Below are 17,149 nucleotides of genomic sequence, written 5' to 3' on the forward strand. Positions count from 1 at the left end.
ATACCTGTCACAAGCTCATCTCATTAGTGAGGGCTCTGCTTCGCTGGTGGAGAATTGGTGATGTCCAGCAGGCACCGGAGCATCCTCCATGCCAGACACATGTCCTGCATACCTTCCTGTGTGCCAGTTCCTTGGGAGTTAAAATTTCAGAGGCTACTGGGAGTATAACCTGTACAACAGATGTGGGTTTATTCATCAAAGATTTGAGATCATAGAATCATAGAATAGTTTGGGTTTGAAGGGAGATGTGTAATTTTGTCAGAGGACAATATTTTATTTAAAACACTTGGTGTGGTTTGTCACTGCTGTATGAGGAGCACTTTTTTATATGTTGTTTCAAATAAAACAAAACATGGCAGGTTTAATCTGGGGTAAGGGTATCCAGACAGTCTTTTTCACCATGCTATGTACATCAGTTTAAAATCTGTCTGTATATTAATCCAGTTATACTGTGTATAAATACAAGCTTTATACAATTCAAAGAAAAAGCAATTCATAAGTTATCCAAATTCACTTCAAAATTTTGGATGGAAAGTTCATGTGTTTCTCACGTATTTTTAGGTTCAAGTTCTTTTGAATCGCAGAAGATGGAAAGGCCTGCTATTTCTGTTATATCTCCAACCAGCCCTGGAGCCCTACGGGATGCACCACAAGTCCTACCAGGGCAGCTTTCTGTAAGCATATTTTGTTTTTCCTGAGTTGTTAACGCAAATCTATGAAGTGCTGGTCCCTCAGCCCTCCACGTTCCCAAGGTCTATTGGGAGGTCAGGAGAAACGTCTGCTGTTGGTAAAGACTAACCTCTTTCAAATGTTTTTTAAGACCCCCTGTACACACTCACAAAGCATCACTGTAATCACAGCAGAGGTAAAGAATTGTTGTCTTAATACACCAAAAACTGCAGGAATTTACATTGAGAGGAGCCCATAAAAGTGCCTTGTAACTTGTCATCCTGTACCCTCTGCATTGAAAATGGTCACTCTTCTGTACATGCCCAGTAATCTGCAGATAACAAGCATAGTACCACTTTATCTTCTTTATGGGAGCATTTAAAGAGCTGCGTATTTGTTAAGCGTTACACTGTTTCTTAATGCATTTTAATTTAGATACACACTACATACTGGAACTGTCTGTAATACTAATTGAAGCTGTGCTTATTAAATATACTGTGAGTACTTAGACTTTGTTTTGTACATTCTTATATTTTGATCATATTAATTTCTAAGTACACAGCAGGCTGAAAAATTTCACGATTCTCTTAAGAAATGATTTAGCTGTATATTATACTTTTCATAAGAACGTTTGCAAGGTGACAAATCAGAGTTGATAGATTTCAACTATGCCTCGAGTTTAGCTGCAGTCAGAGCTTCCTGTTTGAATGTCGCTTTTAAGATGCAGAGCTAAGACATATGCTGGTTTAAATGCACTCACAGATACAAGATTATATAGTGAGTACAATAAACAATGTAAGTATAATCAGGCACCACCATTTTATTCAGTTGTGGTAAATACAAAAAGTCTTTGGTATATACCATCATCTTTTCCATCTAACTTAATTAAATATTAAGGGATTTGAAATAAAATATATCTCATTGTCTCTTGGAAAAAGCAATGGTTACTTTTACATTGTGGTTAATGTGATGCAGTCTGAAAGTTCTGGTTTTTCTCCATTTTCAGTAACGTTTTCTGGTAACTTGATTCTTGTAGGTTAAACTGTGGTACGACAAAGTGGGACATCAGTTAATAGTAAATGTTCTGCAAGCAACAGATTTGCCACCAAGAGTAGATGGACGCCCCAGGAATCCCTATGTAAAAATGTATTTTCTTCCAGACAGAAGGTAGTAGTTTTTCAGTTTAGAAAATTGTCTTGCCAATACCAGTCAATACCATGTATTGAATCAACTTTTAAATGAATGCTTATCAAGTAAAGAATTCCTTTTAAAAATTTGTTATACATAGATTAATTTTAACAAAAAATTGCGCTTGAATCATGGAAGTCAGTATCGAATTAACTTTGTGGACTTTTTGATGAATGTGATGCACTGTACGGTAAATACTTTTCTCTTTTAGGCATTATCAGATCAGAAAGAATGAAAACAGTGAGTGCTGATGAGTAGATGGCATTTTGTGATTTATCTCTACAAACAATTTACAACAAATATTTATGTTTCAGTGATAAGAGTAAAAGGAGGACCAAAACAGTAAAGAAAAGTCTAGAGCCAAAATGGAACCAAACTTTTCTCTACTCACATGTACATCGTAGAGATTTTAGAGAACGAATGCTTGAAATAACCGTATGGGATCAGCCAAGAGTGCAAGAAGAAGAGAGTGAATTTCTTGGAGAGGTGATACATACAATCACATTTCTCCTGAGTTCGTTGTTTGGTTTTGAATACATATGCATATATATTTTATATATGTGTTTGTGTGCGTGTGCCTTGAAAGTAAAATTAAAACCTGATAATTTTTCTACTAGATTCTTATAGAGCTGGAGACAGCACTTTTAGATGATGAACCACATTGGTATAAGCTACAGACACATGATGAATCTTCACTACCTCTGCCTCAGCCATCACCTTTCATGCCAAGAAGACATGTTCATGGTGGAGAAAGCACTAGCAAAAAATTACAAAGTAGGTCCAAATTCCATTCATCTCTTGTAAATTTTAAATTAGAAATGCCGGATATGGTGTAATGGTTTTTAACTTTCATATACAAGATAAAAATACTATTTCGTAGTCTTTAAACATAATGAAAATGTGTGGCAGAAAAGAGATGCAAATTATGATATTATGACATGACAGCCTTTCACCTGTGACGCATAACTTTTAAGTATGTGAAACCTGTTGGAATTGGTTTGGTTTTCACTAGCAAAAGAAAATTGTTCAAACATTTGTTTGCATAAATTCCCTTTTAAATAGAAAGATGAAGTTCATTGTTACGGGATACTTTTTAATAACTAAAAGCTTTTTATTTTAAAAAAAGTCCTTAAAGACTTATGAGGCTTAAAAACACTTTTCATCATAAAGTTAGTTTCAACCTCCAATACGCTTATTATACAATCAGATGAGAAGTGTACTTTTGCAGCAAAGAGAAATTGTATGAATGCATTTGGGAGGTACAGTTGTTTTGATAAGTCTCATTTTAGGTTTGTATGAGGCATATTAAAATAATGAATGTATTGAAATATTTGAATATTGTAGCTTCTCTGTTCATTTAAATGAATTTAAGATTTATTTAGAAATAAGAAGGACATAGGGGATTATTTTAAAATACGTTTCCAAGCTATTTTTCTGTTTTTTCTTAAACATGGAAGTCAGTCATTCCAGCCAATGCATAGGAAATTGGTACACATTCAGGAATGAATTATAAAAATGTGATACTGCTGTAATTGCTGCATGAGGATATGTATAGAGCGAACAAATTAAAGGTTAGTTTTCATGAGATGCTTGAACTTTTCTAAAAGCTGGCAGTGCTGTTTCCTCTTCCCCTCTCTCACCATATGCTGCCACCTCTTCTTTCCTGTTCAGCAAGCTGATTCAGCTTACTCACTGAAATAGCACAAAAGTAATTTTTTTCTTTATTTGAGTTAACTTTTTGCTGGTTTAGTGAGATAAACTATCCTAGTAGAGGATTACTGAGAACTTGAGGGAAGGAGAAGGGGAAAGGAGGCTGCAGCAGCTGTAAGATGTTAAATTGGCTCAGCTGTCTTGTGAAACGTCACTGTCAGTCACTGCAGTTTAGCTCTCCTCCTCTATTGTTTAGACTTAAAATCATCTTTTTCATTTCAGTAGTACATTAAATGAACATATTTCTACATTTTATAACACGACCAGATGTTCAGGTATTTGTTTACCTTACTGTTGTGCAGGATCTCGGCCAATCAGTGATAGTGACATCTCAGATTATGATGTTGATGATGGTATTGGAGTTGTTCCTCCAGGTGCGTGGGTGAACAGCATGGTCCTGCTTTTTTATTCTTCTTCTTCTTTTTTGCTTGTTTGGTTTTTTTTCTTTATAACATTTCGGAATATTGAGGATACTGGTTTTGGAGAATGCATTGTGAAAAAAACAGTTTTCTTGATTATTCCATGGTACCTGTCCTAAATCGTGGTGAATTAAAAGATCCTATTATTCATTCATTGATATTTCTTTTACATATCATTCTTCATATGTGAACCACTGGACGGTTCAAATTGTTTAATTGTTTACTGCATAATGTTCCAAGCATTATTTAAAATAGAAATTAAATTCAAAAAATCATTTTAAGATAGTAATTAAGATTTCAGTGTTTATTGCAAGCATTTTTTTTTATTTTGCTTTTTGCTCAAAACTCAGATATAATGCAGTCTCCCATGGACTTTATTGAGAATGCATGGCTGTAGATTAAGATGCATGTAGCATGGCTATATCTTTTATAGTTTTCATAAGCCTTCATGAACTATCATTACATAAATGTTCATAAAGATATACTTGTAGAGACTATCGTGGTTTGACTTTTAGTTCAGCATTCCTTACATGCTGAAAATCTTGAGGATCATTTTTCTACTTCTATTTGACTGTTGCCACAAGTCAGATGAATATGTTTCCCAATTGTCCCAAACTAACTGAAGAGTCACTATGTCATTGCCAGCACTAAATCAGTTTTTCTGTGGATCTTCCCAATGAAAATCACTGAATTAAATCATGGTGGGATTTGGAAAGCACTCTATCTTCTTGATCTGTGTTTAAAATAATCTGACAATTTATTTATTAATTATATAACCATACAAATAAAACATGTATTTTATTAATGCAATATCATTTTGATGTTTACTGAGTCAAATTCTCCATCCTTTGAAGTTAACTGGGTTCTTTCCTTACTTTAATACACTTACCACCTGAGTTACTAAGAGGCAAATTTGTTCGGGTATGTCTAGTAATGATATTTGCTTTAATGAAGTGATTAATCTAGATATTTTTACATCAGCTGAGAGAGTGAACATTTAAAATTAAAATAAATCATAGGTTCTAAATATTTTTTCCTGTTTATTATTTCATTTTTTTAGTTGGCAATGTAGATAATGGCATATCTGTGCAGACTTACGTTTAAGGTTTCAATATTAAAGAATTAAAGCCCCAATGTATTAAGAATTGGGGCTTTTTTTCAGCTGCCAGTTCTTCAAGGCATCCATTTGCCGTTTGAAACAAACCTGTGGTAGGTTGACCCTGGCTGGATGCCAGGTGCCCACCAAAACTGCTCTATCACTCCCCTCCTTAGCTGGACAGGGAGAGAAAATATAACAAAAGGCTCATGGCTCGAGATAAGGACAGGAAGATCACTCACCAATTACCGTCACGGGCAAAACAGACTTGACTTGGTGAAAAATCAATTTATTACCAATCAAATCAGAGTAGGAAATAAGAAATAAAACCAAATCTTAAAACAACTTCCTCCCACCCCTCCCTTCTTCCCAGGCTTAACTTCACTCCCGATTTTATCATAGAATCATAGAACAGTTAATAGTTTGGGTTGGAAGGGACCTCTAAAGGTCATCTAGTCCAACCCCCCTGCCATGGGCAGGGACATCTTCAACTACATCAGGTTGCTCAGAGCCCCGTCCAACCTGACCTTGAATGTTTCCAGGGATGGGGCATCCACCGGTTCTCTGGGCAACCTGTTCCAGTGTTTCACCATGGTAATTGTAAAAAATTTCTTCCTTAGATCTAGTCTAAATCTACCCCCCTTTAGTTTAAAGCCATTCCCCCTTGTCCTGTCACAACAGGCCCTGCTGTTGTTTTCTCTACCTCCTCCCCCTCAGTGGCACAGGGGGACAGGGAATGGGGGTTGGGATCCGTTCATCACATGTTGCTTCTGCCGCTCCTTCCTCCTCAGGGGGAGGACTCCTCACACTCATCCCCTGCTCCAGCGTTGGGTCCCTTCCATGGGAGACAGTTCTCCATGAACTTCTCCAACGTGAGTCCATCCCGTGGGCTGCAGTTCTTCACAAACTGCTTCAGTGTGGGTTCTTTCCACGGGTGCAGCCCTTCAGGAACAGACTGCTCCAGCGTGGGCCCCCCGTGGGGTCACAGGTCCTGCCAGGACCCTGCTCCAGCGCGGGCTTCCTACGGGATCACAGCCTCCTTCGGGCATTCACCTGCTCTGGCGTGGGGTCCTCCATGGGCTGCAGGTAGATATCTGCTCCACTGTTAATCTCCATGGGCTGCAGGGGGACAGCCTGCCTCACCATGGTCTTCACCACGGGCTGCAGGGGAATCTCTGCTCTGGTGCCTGGAGCACCTCCTCCCCCTCCTTCTTCACTGACCTTGGTGTCTGCATATTCTCACTCCTCTCTTCTGACTGCTGCAGTAGCTGTTGCACAGCAACATTTCCCCCTTCTTAAATATGTTATCCCAGAGGCGCTACCACTGTCGCTGATGGGCTCAGCCTTGGCCAGTGGTGGGTCCGTCTTGGAGCTGGCTGACATTGTCTATCGGACATGAGGGAAGCTTCTAGCAGCTTCTCACAGAAGCCACCCCTGTAGCACTCCCGCTACCAAAACCTTGCCACGCAAACCCAATACAAAACCATTTTCCATCTGACAGGAAACGTTCAAAAACATTCAGCTGAATGCATTGGACTCTATTCACTGGGTCAGCACTTGAGTAACTGATTCTTACAGAAATTTCTTGGGACTGTGCATGCTCAGGTGTGCCTTTCAAGAATGCATGGGTCCAAACTTTCTCAGAGATCACTGTAGAAAATTGCAAGATTTAGTCTGTAGCAATAGGATTTACAATAAGCTGAGAGTCTCTAAACTGAAACTCAAAGGGCCTGGTGAGGAAACTCCTTCTGAAGTCCACCTAATCAGAAACAATCTGGCAGCTGTCCTGACCAAGGACAAATCTATCTATTTTGAGTTTAATGGATACATGTTTGGCAATTTTAAGTGGAGTTCATCTGTTTGCGATTCCTATGCAAAGTGGATATACACGTAAGTGTGGGGGTTTTGGTTGCAGGTGCAACCTGAATTCTTAAATGGGGGTTAGACTTTAGGCACACAGGGGCAAAGAAAATTTCAGTCATCAGGCACAAATGTGTGACAGCCTAGACAGCATATGAAAATGTGTTTTGCAGTGAGAGCTGGAAAAGGTTGCCAGTCCCACCGTCTACTGAATTGCTCGAGAATCTTAGGCACAGATTCACAAATGTGCCTGGACACCAAGTTCAGATATGCATTTCTACCCTCCTATCCAACCTTCCTTACTTATCACATCGCTAAATCTTCTAAGACTTTGGATTGCTACCTTCATTTGCACTGAATGAATAGTACAATATCTTCTCCATCTATCAGTCTCCTCTGTTAAAATTAAGTTGCATGCAAGTTCCTTGTTGTGCTGCAGGGTCTTTACCCCTTCCCTCCTCCTTCCCCCTGATACCATGGACCTCACCAGAGTGCACTGCAGCTCTTGTCTGGTCCAAATTTCCCCCACATTCTCCTGCAAGGTATGCGTGTGGGAGGGAATGACGAATATCCATATTTCCCCATAGTGTAGGATGATGATGCAGCTCAGGTGCACTCTTAAAACATTTTGGCATAGCCTCTATTGGCTTCAACAAGATTAGTCCAGGATTAAGATATTCCTCCTCAATGGAAGTAAGAATATCAAAATTGAGTTTACATGTGACGCAAAAGAAAGTGTTTCCCTTTAAAGCCCCTTTTCCTTCCTTTACTACTTACTTGCCAATGTTACCCACTGTGGTGCTTATATGTGATAAATAAGCTCTGTCTTTATTAAAGGTATATTCTTACAGTACTTAATTTAGTCTATTTCTTGAAATATTCAGAAGAGAAGGAAGTTATTTTGCCTTCTTAATATCTCAAGATTTTCACAAACATTATTGCTCATTTTCTAAAAAACAGACACATAACTGCAAAATGTAGAAGCACAAAAGTTCACTTGATCACCACCATAAACTAAAAAAGGAATGATGAAAATATTTTGGCTAATTTAACTAACATTGGAAATCCTTAAAAGTATCATTTCAAATGTTTTACCAATTGCTAAGGCAAATGCAGTATTAGCATTTAGTAATAACAGAGAAAACTATTTTCCTCAAGGTTTCAGCAGCTGCAAAGAATCACTGCTTGTCGATGAAAGTAGAGACAGCTACATCAAAAATAATGGCACATTGATAACTTCAAGAATATTTTAAGAAAAGTGTTTTTCCCTTGTTATATCACAAATGTGTCTTATCTTTCATATAATTGTACTGTCCTCATTTATTATTAGTATCTTGCAGTGATATATATAATTTTTTTAAAATCAGCTCATAGAACTGTTCATAAAAGGAGTTTATATCAACAGCTGAAAGTAACTTTAATTTGAAGCTCAGCTTTAACAGAATTGATTTTTGACAGGGTTTTGTCATATGCCCACATCTATTTACATGAAGAAAATATTATTTTAAATCTCTTAGCCTGTCCTCATATGAGAGATGCTTCAGTCTCTTAATTATCTTTGTGATCCTGAGCTGGACTCACACCAGCAATAACTCCATGTCTGTCTTGTACTGAGGAACCCAGTACTCTGGATGTGGCCTTACCAATGCTAAGTGTATAGGAAGGGTCAGTAAAGGATCAGTAAAGGATTTAATAAAAACTGAACATCTTTTGAGGCCTATCTTTTTAACCAAAATTTCAGTAACTTTCTTAATTAAAAAGAAAAAAAGCTGATATACAGTTGGCAATATCCCAAAGGACATTTTTAATGAGCTGTATTGCTTATGCTATGGGTAACCCTTCAGAACAATTTATTTTTCTATCATATGTAATCTGTATAAATGGTTACATTGTACTTACCTTCCTCCTGTAGCAGTAGGGTGACATCAACACAACACTTTGTCGTTGTCTGTATTGTCTTTAAAAAAAAGAAAAGTTCTGGTATCAAATATTTGCTAGAACCATTTTCATCATCCATCCAGCTTCCATTTCATGTCACACCTGACAGTTTCCCATGAGCAACTGAGAAACTTCTTCTGCGTAAACTATCATGAGCTTGATTGCTGCTATCATGCTGGTCCATGCAAAAAATTTCTCTGCTCACTCTGGAGAGCACAGAGCCTTTGTATTTGAGGATATGAGGAAATGTTACTGTTGCTGTCACTGTCATGGTCACTATGGAAGTATGGATGCAATTTGACCAACTTGACAATGCGTAAGCTAATACTTAGGATAAATGTGAATTGTTATTGCTTTGTCTGTTCTGTAAGCTTTGTGTACATACAATGCACAAGTTTCAGATATTGTTCCCTGGATAGCTGGCAATAAAGAATATATAGGATAAAATCATTTTTCTATACCAGATTTCTAAGTGTACAGGGTAATCCTAGGTGTATTTTTTTAGGCAGACTAGAGGTAGTCTAGAAATATATTTTAAACTGAAATTTATATTTATTTTTTTTATATTTAAATTAGATGTATTTCAGTACAGTTGCCTAAAGCTTGGAAAGAAGTTTTGGATTTCTTTGATTTTAGTGTTGAATAAATGTAAACTAGTGTTCCTTCAGATAGAGATGACAAGATTTTATCTAAAACGAGCTTGTTTGGAAAATGAGATATCTTTTAGCACATACAGCTTAGATTTAATTATCCTGTGAAAGGGAACACATCTAGCTTTTGTCATGTGTGGTCTTTTTTCTTCCTCTGACAAAAAAACAGACATTTTCTACAGCAACCTTAGTACATGAGATGAGGGAATCTCCACTGAAGTCTGAGGGAGTCCCTTTTTTGCCTCAAAATTTGCACCCAGTCCTTGTCATGAGATCAGGGAGATCCTCCTATTTCTTTCTAATTTTAGTACACAACTGTGAAACTCTTTTACAGCAGATAAGGTACTCCAGCATCACAGTGCATCAAAACCTGCAAAACATTGGAGTCCTCCTTTGTTAAAAGGTTGATAAAGCTCAGTAGATACTTTCATGCATGCCATCAACTTTTACGGGTCTATTTTGCAGTCAGTACTCAGTACAGCTTTGCTATTAAAAATGCCCATTAAGTGGCAAGCATTTGCTGTTTATGTAGCTGCTAGTGAGCTCTCCCAAAAGTTTTTTCTCCATGTCCTTCTCTGGTTTTCACGATAGTCCCCAACCTCCCCAAACTTGAGTAATGTCACATTTTAAATCTGAGACTATATTAATTATTTTTATTTGACATGTCTCAGTGTTTGGGAACAGTGCACACATGCGCACAACATTATGGTCACTGATGTTTGTTTCTGAGCTACATGATAAGTCCTTATTACAAGTGCTTTTCTTTGGGCCCAATCCTACCCTCTAAGATCTATCAGTACTCATACTGCTTCCCATTTCCCTGATTTATTAACCTCATCCCACCTCTCTGCTTCAACAAATGGAAGAAAAAAGTTATTTTTCATGTTCTCACACCAGCCGCTATACTATGAATTATAAGACATGAAAGTTGGACAAAATGATAGCAGAACTGGGAAAGGTTTTTCTGCGTATGTTTTCTAGCTGACAGTAACCAGAAAGTCCATAGTAAAACTGTCTGATCATCTTTTTGTTAACCTTGTCTCCTTCACACCTGCCTTCCCTATCATATTTGTAGTGGTAAATATATTAAAGACAAGAAGGAATTATTGAAGCCAATCTTTTTTTATTTACTAAAGTTGCTGCTGGTGTAAGGCTGGAAGCTACTGCAGGATACTACAGCACCTTGGTGCTCATCTGTTATCTTTGGATAACTTTTGCTAGTTTGCTCAGTACTATATAAAAGGTGTGGACACAGTTCTGGAGGCTGTGTTATTATAAGCTGTATAATCAGGGAAAACAGTCTTAGAGTTCCTTGGATGATAAATCCATAATCTAGTAGGTACCTGTTCTCAGTTTTGTGTTACTAAAATAATCTTGTAATCTAATTTAAATGTCTAGAAGTGAGCAACTGAAGTCTGAGCAAATCTTCTTAGGCTCTTTTGGAAAGATAACAGGCACCTTTTGAAATCTGTTCATCTTATTGAGCTTCATTGTCTGTTTTAGGATGGCATTCAAAGTGTGTATCAAGGCAAACAGTGTGCTACGTGGAAAAAGGCACAGGAATATCAACACTTTAAAATGTACTAACATTCTGCTGATTTTTTTTAAATCCTATGATGAGCTACGAGAAACTTTGCAGTATAGTATTTGGAAAAAATGTTGTGCAGAGTATGCAACACCCAATATTCTATACAATATACTCTAAATGCTCGTAATTTTTGAAAGTAGGTGGCTTTGGCCAAGTTTGGTAGAGAATATCTTTGTATTTAACTGAAATAAAAGTCAGAAGGATGCTTTATATGTGAGCAGTCCTGGATGAGTCTGTGCTGCTGTACACAAGCGTGCCTTCTCCATTTGTTAGATGAGGTAAACCTATATTGCTTGGATTCCTTTCAAGTATTTGCTACTGTATGACAATTTTGAAATACAAGTTACTCTGGGTACTCTTCCGCAAGTCAGAAAAATATTTCAGTCCTCTCCTCCACATTGTCCAGTATGAAACTCATATCAGTTTCTCTGTCTCTGTACATGTAGACATTTAATGGTAATGCTTGTAATTTATCCTGGCTGCATGATACGTCGTGATGTACAACAGCTGAATGACAACTTGAAAGTTGTGTAAGCATTTAGATGCGTGTTCCTGGAAGGACTAACCATCTGAATTCTTTCCAAACCCAGACTTTTATTCTCTAATTTCCGTTTTTTGCCCTCTTGCCAGTAGGTTATAGATCTAGTACTAGAGAAAGTAAATCTACAACGCTAACTGTGCCAGAACAGCAAAGAACAACACATCATCGTTCACGATCTGTATCTCCTCACCGTGGCGACGATCAGGGCAGGACCCGTTCACGTTTACCAAATGTGCCATTACAGAGGTAGGCACCACAAGTCAGTGAAATGCTGGGTGGTTTCAAGTTTGTATAATCTGTCACTATTAACTTTTCTCTTGTTCAGCAATTTTTCACAATTTTAAAACGTTTTGTATCTTAATTTAATAGTGTAGTATTTGAACTTGATACATGCTTTTATTAATCATTCAAGAGCACTCATGAGATGAATCATAACTTTGCAAGACTTACCTCTTCTTACTGATAGTTTCTGTGGTTCATCATCTGTGTACCATAACTAATATGTAGGCTTGGAAATGTTTTTTCAGTCAGTGGCTGAATCTTGTATGAAGCCACTTAAGTATATTTGTAGGATAATAAACAGTGGCATGTACAAATTGTATAATAACTATGAATTGAGTTAATTTTGAATTAACAGCAAGCTGAAATTACCAATTGTATTTATAATGTGACATTTTTAATGGAAGAAGTAAAAACACTTTACAGAATCAGACAGTGATTTATAAACCTCTATTTTTTGCATTTACTGCTTTTAAGAGACAACCTATTAATAGGAGAATCTTTTTTGAGCTTTACATTTGTATGCTTTATGCTTTTTTTGAATAGTGGCGTACAGACTGTTTAAGCACAAAACTTGACCCACTTGATTTTGCTTGTTTTATTGTGCAGGGCAATAAGCTTTTCTTGCAGCTTCTCATGGAACCCTAAAAGTCACCCAGTTTTTACCAGTTTTTCTTTCCTGCAATTTCTAGGAAGCTTTGTTCTTGAATTACTGCAAGAGCTGGAAGTGTTGCACTAGCAACATCATTGCCCACTAGCTGTGGTAGTTTACTGAAAATCTACCCTTCTTAGCTGAATTTTGTGTACCAAATTCTGTGCTACAGTACTGTCCTTATCCATTGTTTCTGTGTCTGTTTTTTTGGAGTTCCATCACTGGTCATTTAATACCAGAAATCTGTGATGTTTCAAAGTGATGCTATATTCTGGAAAACCAGCTTCTCCTCCCAGTTGAGAATCCTGGTGATCTTGCTTCTGCCTTTTCATCCTCCATGCCATATATACTGTTCTTGTGCATTGAGATTTTGTGTGCTTCTTAAGTCTCTGCATGCATCCCCCTCTGTTACATCAGTTCTTACAGATGAAGCTATTTTACTACCCATGAAATCGCTTGCTGTTGCATTTCTCAGTCATGCATCCTTAACTGATAGAAGAGTATGGGTGTACATAAAACAGACTGTGGCACTGACATTTTTCTTATAGTAGAGAGCATGAATGCTCTTCATTCTGCTTTTGCAAACAATTATATCTGCTCTTGTTGTATCTTTCTATCTACAAGCACAATGCACAAATGAAATATTTCAGTCAATTCCACCCATCCTTTCATTTTATACTTTGAAAAACTAATGCTTCTAGTTCCAATGGCAGTTATTAAACTAAAGGAAGAATCTGCCCTTCAAGTAGTAGTTTCTTTTCTTGTTCTTTTCCATGTGAAGAGAGCTTTAAATTACTGTTATGGAGGTCAAAGCCTACCTGCATTTATACAAAGTCATACCCCTTTTGTATAACACTTAGTCTGAGATTGATAAAATCTGCTGCAAGTTCCCATATCTTATCCCAGAATTTTTTAAAGAGTACTTGGAGATACCTGCAAAAAGTTGACAACCCCAAATCAGGCCTTTAGAAATCTGGCTATGAATCTACAAATGCATAAAACTTAATTTCATGTGAGGTATAATCAGTTCTTGTGTTATCTCAGTTATTCTTTAAGTACAGGCTTTGAAAATGCCATTACTGGATCCATCAGTGTACACAGAAACAGGCATGTACTTCTAAATATGGTAGAAATGGCTGTTTTCTATACTTAGAGGTGTTTTTTTTTAATCTTAGGAACCAATATTTTTTTAGAAGTCATATATTAACAATTTAATGATTAAAGACTTCCCTCAACCAACTTGTGCTGTAATCCATTAAGCTGTGTTATTTTTGAGAAAAAAAGATTATCATACATATTTCTGCCTTTCAGGAGTTTAGATGAAATTCATCAAATGAGAAGATCACGTTCTCCAACTAGACACCATGATGCCTCCAGAACTCCAGCTGATTACAGATCCAGAGACATGGATAGTCAGTATTTGTCTGATCAAGAAAGGTACATCGTCAGCCTGAACTTGGAAACAAGTTTAGAAATGTCTTTGTTGGTTTGCCTAATTTTCAAGTATTCAGTAGAAACATGACTGACAGTAATGGGGAAGGGAGAGAAATCATCCTAACTGACAAATCTAGTGTCATGGTTAAATTATTTATGCCTCTTTTTTGGTAAAACTGTGCTCTGGGTTGACAGTAATAGCAGGTATCTAGACTAGTGGTTCTTTTGTGTTTGTCCTAGAGTATTCTGCTGTTTGTTTTATGAATGAAGCCCAGAGATTTTTGCGAGAAAACCATAAATCTACACGTATGCTTTAGCTATTCTTGTAACTCAGAATTTTTCTGTTTTGGTAGCCAGCAAAATACCAGGCATGCCTTCCTACTAGTTGGGAGTTGCTTATGCTATGGTTTGCATTCCTGTGCTTATAGATTTTGGACATCTATATATGCAGTCTCACAGCATCTTATGTAACATTCTGGTGAACTTGGTACAGCACCCAGGCATAGCAAGGATAGTTGCGGTGCTTGTAATTAGCAAAAATCTCCAATCTTAGATGCGTGACACGTACCCATCTCTCCCTGGAATACATGCAGTGGCTACACTCCTCAGAGTATGCTTGGTCTCTCCTAGTAGGCATTTTTTTCAGCTATCTAGGAATATCATCTAATAAAATGGAAGAAAATGAGAATATCTGTTTAGTTTATAGCTGAAAAAAGTTTAAAAAGGTATTTCGGTTCAGTATTTGGGAAACATAATGATGACAGTCACCTAGATTATCAACGTTTGTGGGTCGTTTGTTTACTTAGAAAAACATTCATATGGCTAAATTATAATGGCAAACTTTTATCATTCGCATATGATCAATTGTTCTAGTAGTGTCTTTGGATTTTTTTTTTTTTGCAGTAAGTTACTATTTTTTATGAGTAAGGATGACAAAACCTTTCCAAATGATCCAGTAAATTCAATACAAAACATACATTTCATAGTGTTGTGAAAACGTGTAAGGAATAAACCATAAAAATCTCTGGAACTCTGTCCAGTTTTGAAGCAACATAAATATTGAATAACAGATGGCTTTTGCAGTTAAACTAGTTCAGTTTTGTATATGGTCTTGCCTGGTTTGCTTTTTTAATGTGATATCATACATATGGGAATTAATGAGTTATTCGGAACATTTTAAAATTCCACCTTATAGGCAAGAAGTATGTACAGAATTGTCTAAGTTGGATTGTTGTATTGAATTTCCTTTCAGAGGTGAATTGAAATGCTTTTTAAATGTAGTAGTCAGATTTATAGTTAAGCTAATTCAAGTAATTTCCACTTGTTGCAGATGTTTCATGTTACTATTTATTATAAGTAGTGATATATTCAAAAGATTTCTGAAAATATTTATTGAATAGATTTCTTATTCAGCAGATCTGAAGAGGAAGAGACATTAAAAAGTAGCTTTTGTCAGTAGAAATAAATATAGACGGTTAACTGTCTAGAAAATTTTATTGCAGTAAAGCCTTAAACCATGATATAAATGATGATATAGGCATGGATTATGCTTGGAGAGCAGGGCTTGCATTGAGGCTTACTTGGAGATGAGCCATCAGACCAGAGCCACAGCAGCAACGGGCTGCTGGATTTGTTGGGAGGAGTAAGACACATTCTTCAGTTCTTTTCAGTGTTCAGAAAACGCTTTTCAGAAGTTTAAAGATCAGACATGAAGGATGTATGTGGCTTATTTGCAGGATTTAAAGATGAGTCCATGTACTTACTCTCCTTGAGTAATAATCTTGTCTGCAGTGGTCTCCTTTTTCCCGTTTTCCTTTTCGTCTTTCACTCAGATTTTTTCCATTGTGGAGACTGTTTAACTCTTGCAGGTTTCACTGTCTTTCAGTACATGAGAGCAGCATCATAGGGAAGATCTCTATCACATCCAAGGATTTAAAAAAAATCTTGATTCAGTATTATGTATTAGTATCAATAGTGGTATAAGTATTATGTTTTGTTCATTTACTGAACCCTTCATCTAAACAAGTACATTCATGTAGATACCTAACATAAACTTGGTTTGAAAGGTGAGTAATTACCCGATAATTACATGGCAGAAATTGCAGTTGCTGATTATTTTTGATCATTTTCTCAATGATCTGTTGTTGGTCCCAGATTAATATTGAGTATTCTGAATAGATCTTTGCAAAAATAGTTATTATAGTCTCTTACTAAAGCATCTGGTGTGATAGATTTCCAGTGGAACTGATTTGTCCACTTTTCCTTTTTTATATATATTTATATACATATATACAAACACTTGTATGTGTATGTATATATATAAATCTGTTAGGAAAAGCTTTTTATTAGGAAATCTAGCTAAGCAGTATACTTAGCTCTGAGTTTAGGCTCATCATCCAATTTTCAAGGACGTGGCCCTTACCTTTTTTTTGAATGTTTCTTTTATTCCTAAATAAAACCTGTTAATGTGAGTACTAAAATACCCACATTAGAAAACACTTGTTTTAGAATAATCATCTTTATTTTAAATGTCTACAAACCAGTCTTAATTTATTATAGAACTGTGAGTATCTTCTTATATTATTGGTAATCTACTCTGATGGATTCTTTTGCTTTGTTTTTTTAACTTAAACATGAAGATTTCATGGTGGATATGCTATTTTATATCCCTTTTCTGGATGAATTTTATATTACTGTTTGCTGTGGGCCAATTACAATAGATACTCTTTGGCTTAGCAAAGGTAGAGTAAATATTAAGAAAGTACCCTATGATTTAATGTGGACTTTGCATCTACTTCCCAACACTTAAGAAAATGGTAACTTTTTTCCTAAAATGCATATTTATTTGTAATTTGGAAACCTGCATATAAATTCTGTCAGTCCTCTGAGCTTATGAAGGGAAATTTTGCTTAAAAAAAAAAAAAAACCAATTCAGTTCACCTTTAATACATTTTGTTGCATCAAAATCAGACTAGTGGTTCCAGATGCAAAGTTAAATCTCACACGTGACTCACAAGCCATTATTTCAAGCTGCCCAGTTTAGAATTTTAGATAAATATTACCTATACTGCATCAATTAAATGGGTCATTTTATAATGGCATGAAGCACAAAACACATTGAACAA

The 17,149-nt window shown here is 36.5% G+C and overlaps 1 protein-coding gene across 34 annotated transcripts in view; it reads left to right on the plus strand.

Annotated features, from left to right (window-relative positions):
• RIMS1 (regulating synaptic membrane exocytosis 1) overlaps nucleotides 1–17,149 on the plus strand; it is a 356,593-nt gene that overhangs the window by 211,161 nt on the left and 128,283 nt on the right. For 23 of the 34 annotated variants that reach the window (XM_076333069.1, XM_076333034.1, XM_076333035.1 and 20 more), the window contains 7 exons: nucleotides 562–674; nucleotides 1,706–1,836; nucleotides 2,172–2,343; nucleotides 2,475–2,631; nucleotides 3,870–3,941; nucleotides 11,749–11,905; nucleotides 13,902–14,027. In XM_076333069.1, the coding sequence (XP_076189184.1) occupies nucleotides 562–674; nucleotides 1,706–1,836; nucleotides 2,172–2,343; nucleotides 2,475–2,631; nucleotides 3,870–3,941; nucleotides 11,749–11,905; nucleotides 13,902–14,027 (928 nt within the window). The remainder of the gene's footprint in view (nucleotides 1–561; nucleotides 675–1,705; nucleotides 1,837–2,171; nucleotides 2,344–2,474; nucleotides 2,632–3,869; nucleotides 3,942–11,748; nucleotides 11,906–13,901; nucleotides 14,028–17,149) is intronic. The other 11 variants (XM_076333036.1, XM_076333057.1, XM_076333041.1 and 8 more) reach the window with 1 other exon arrangement.

This window comes from Aptenodytes patagonicus, chromosome 3, assembly GCF_965638725.1.
Source record: "Aptenodytes patagonicus chromosome 3, bAptPat1.pri.cur, whole genome shotgun sequence".
NCBI lineage: Eukaryota > Metazoa > Chordata > Aves > Sphenisciformes > Spheniscidae > Aptenodytes > Aptenodytes patagonicus.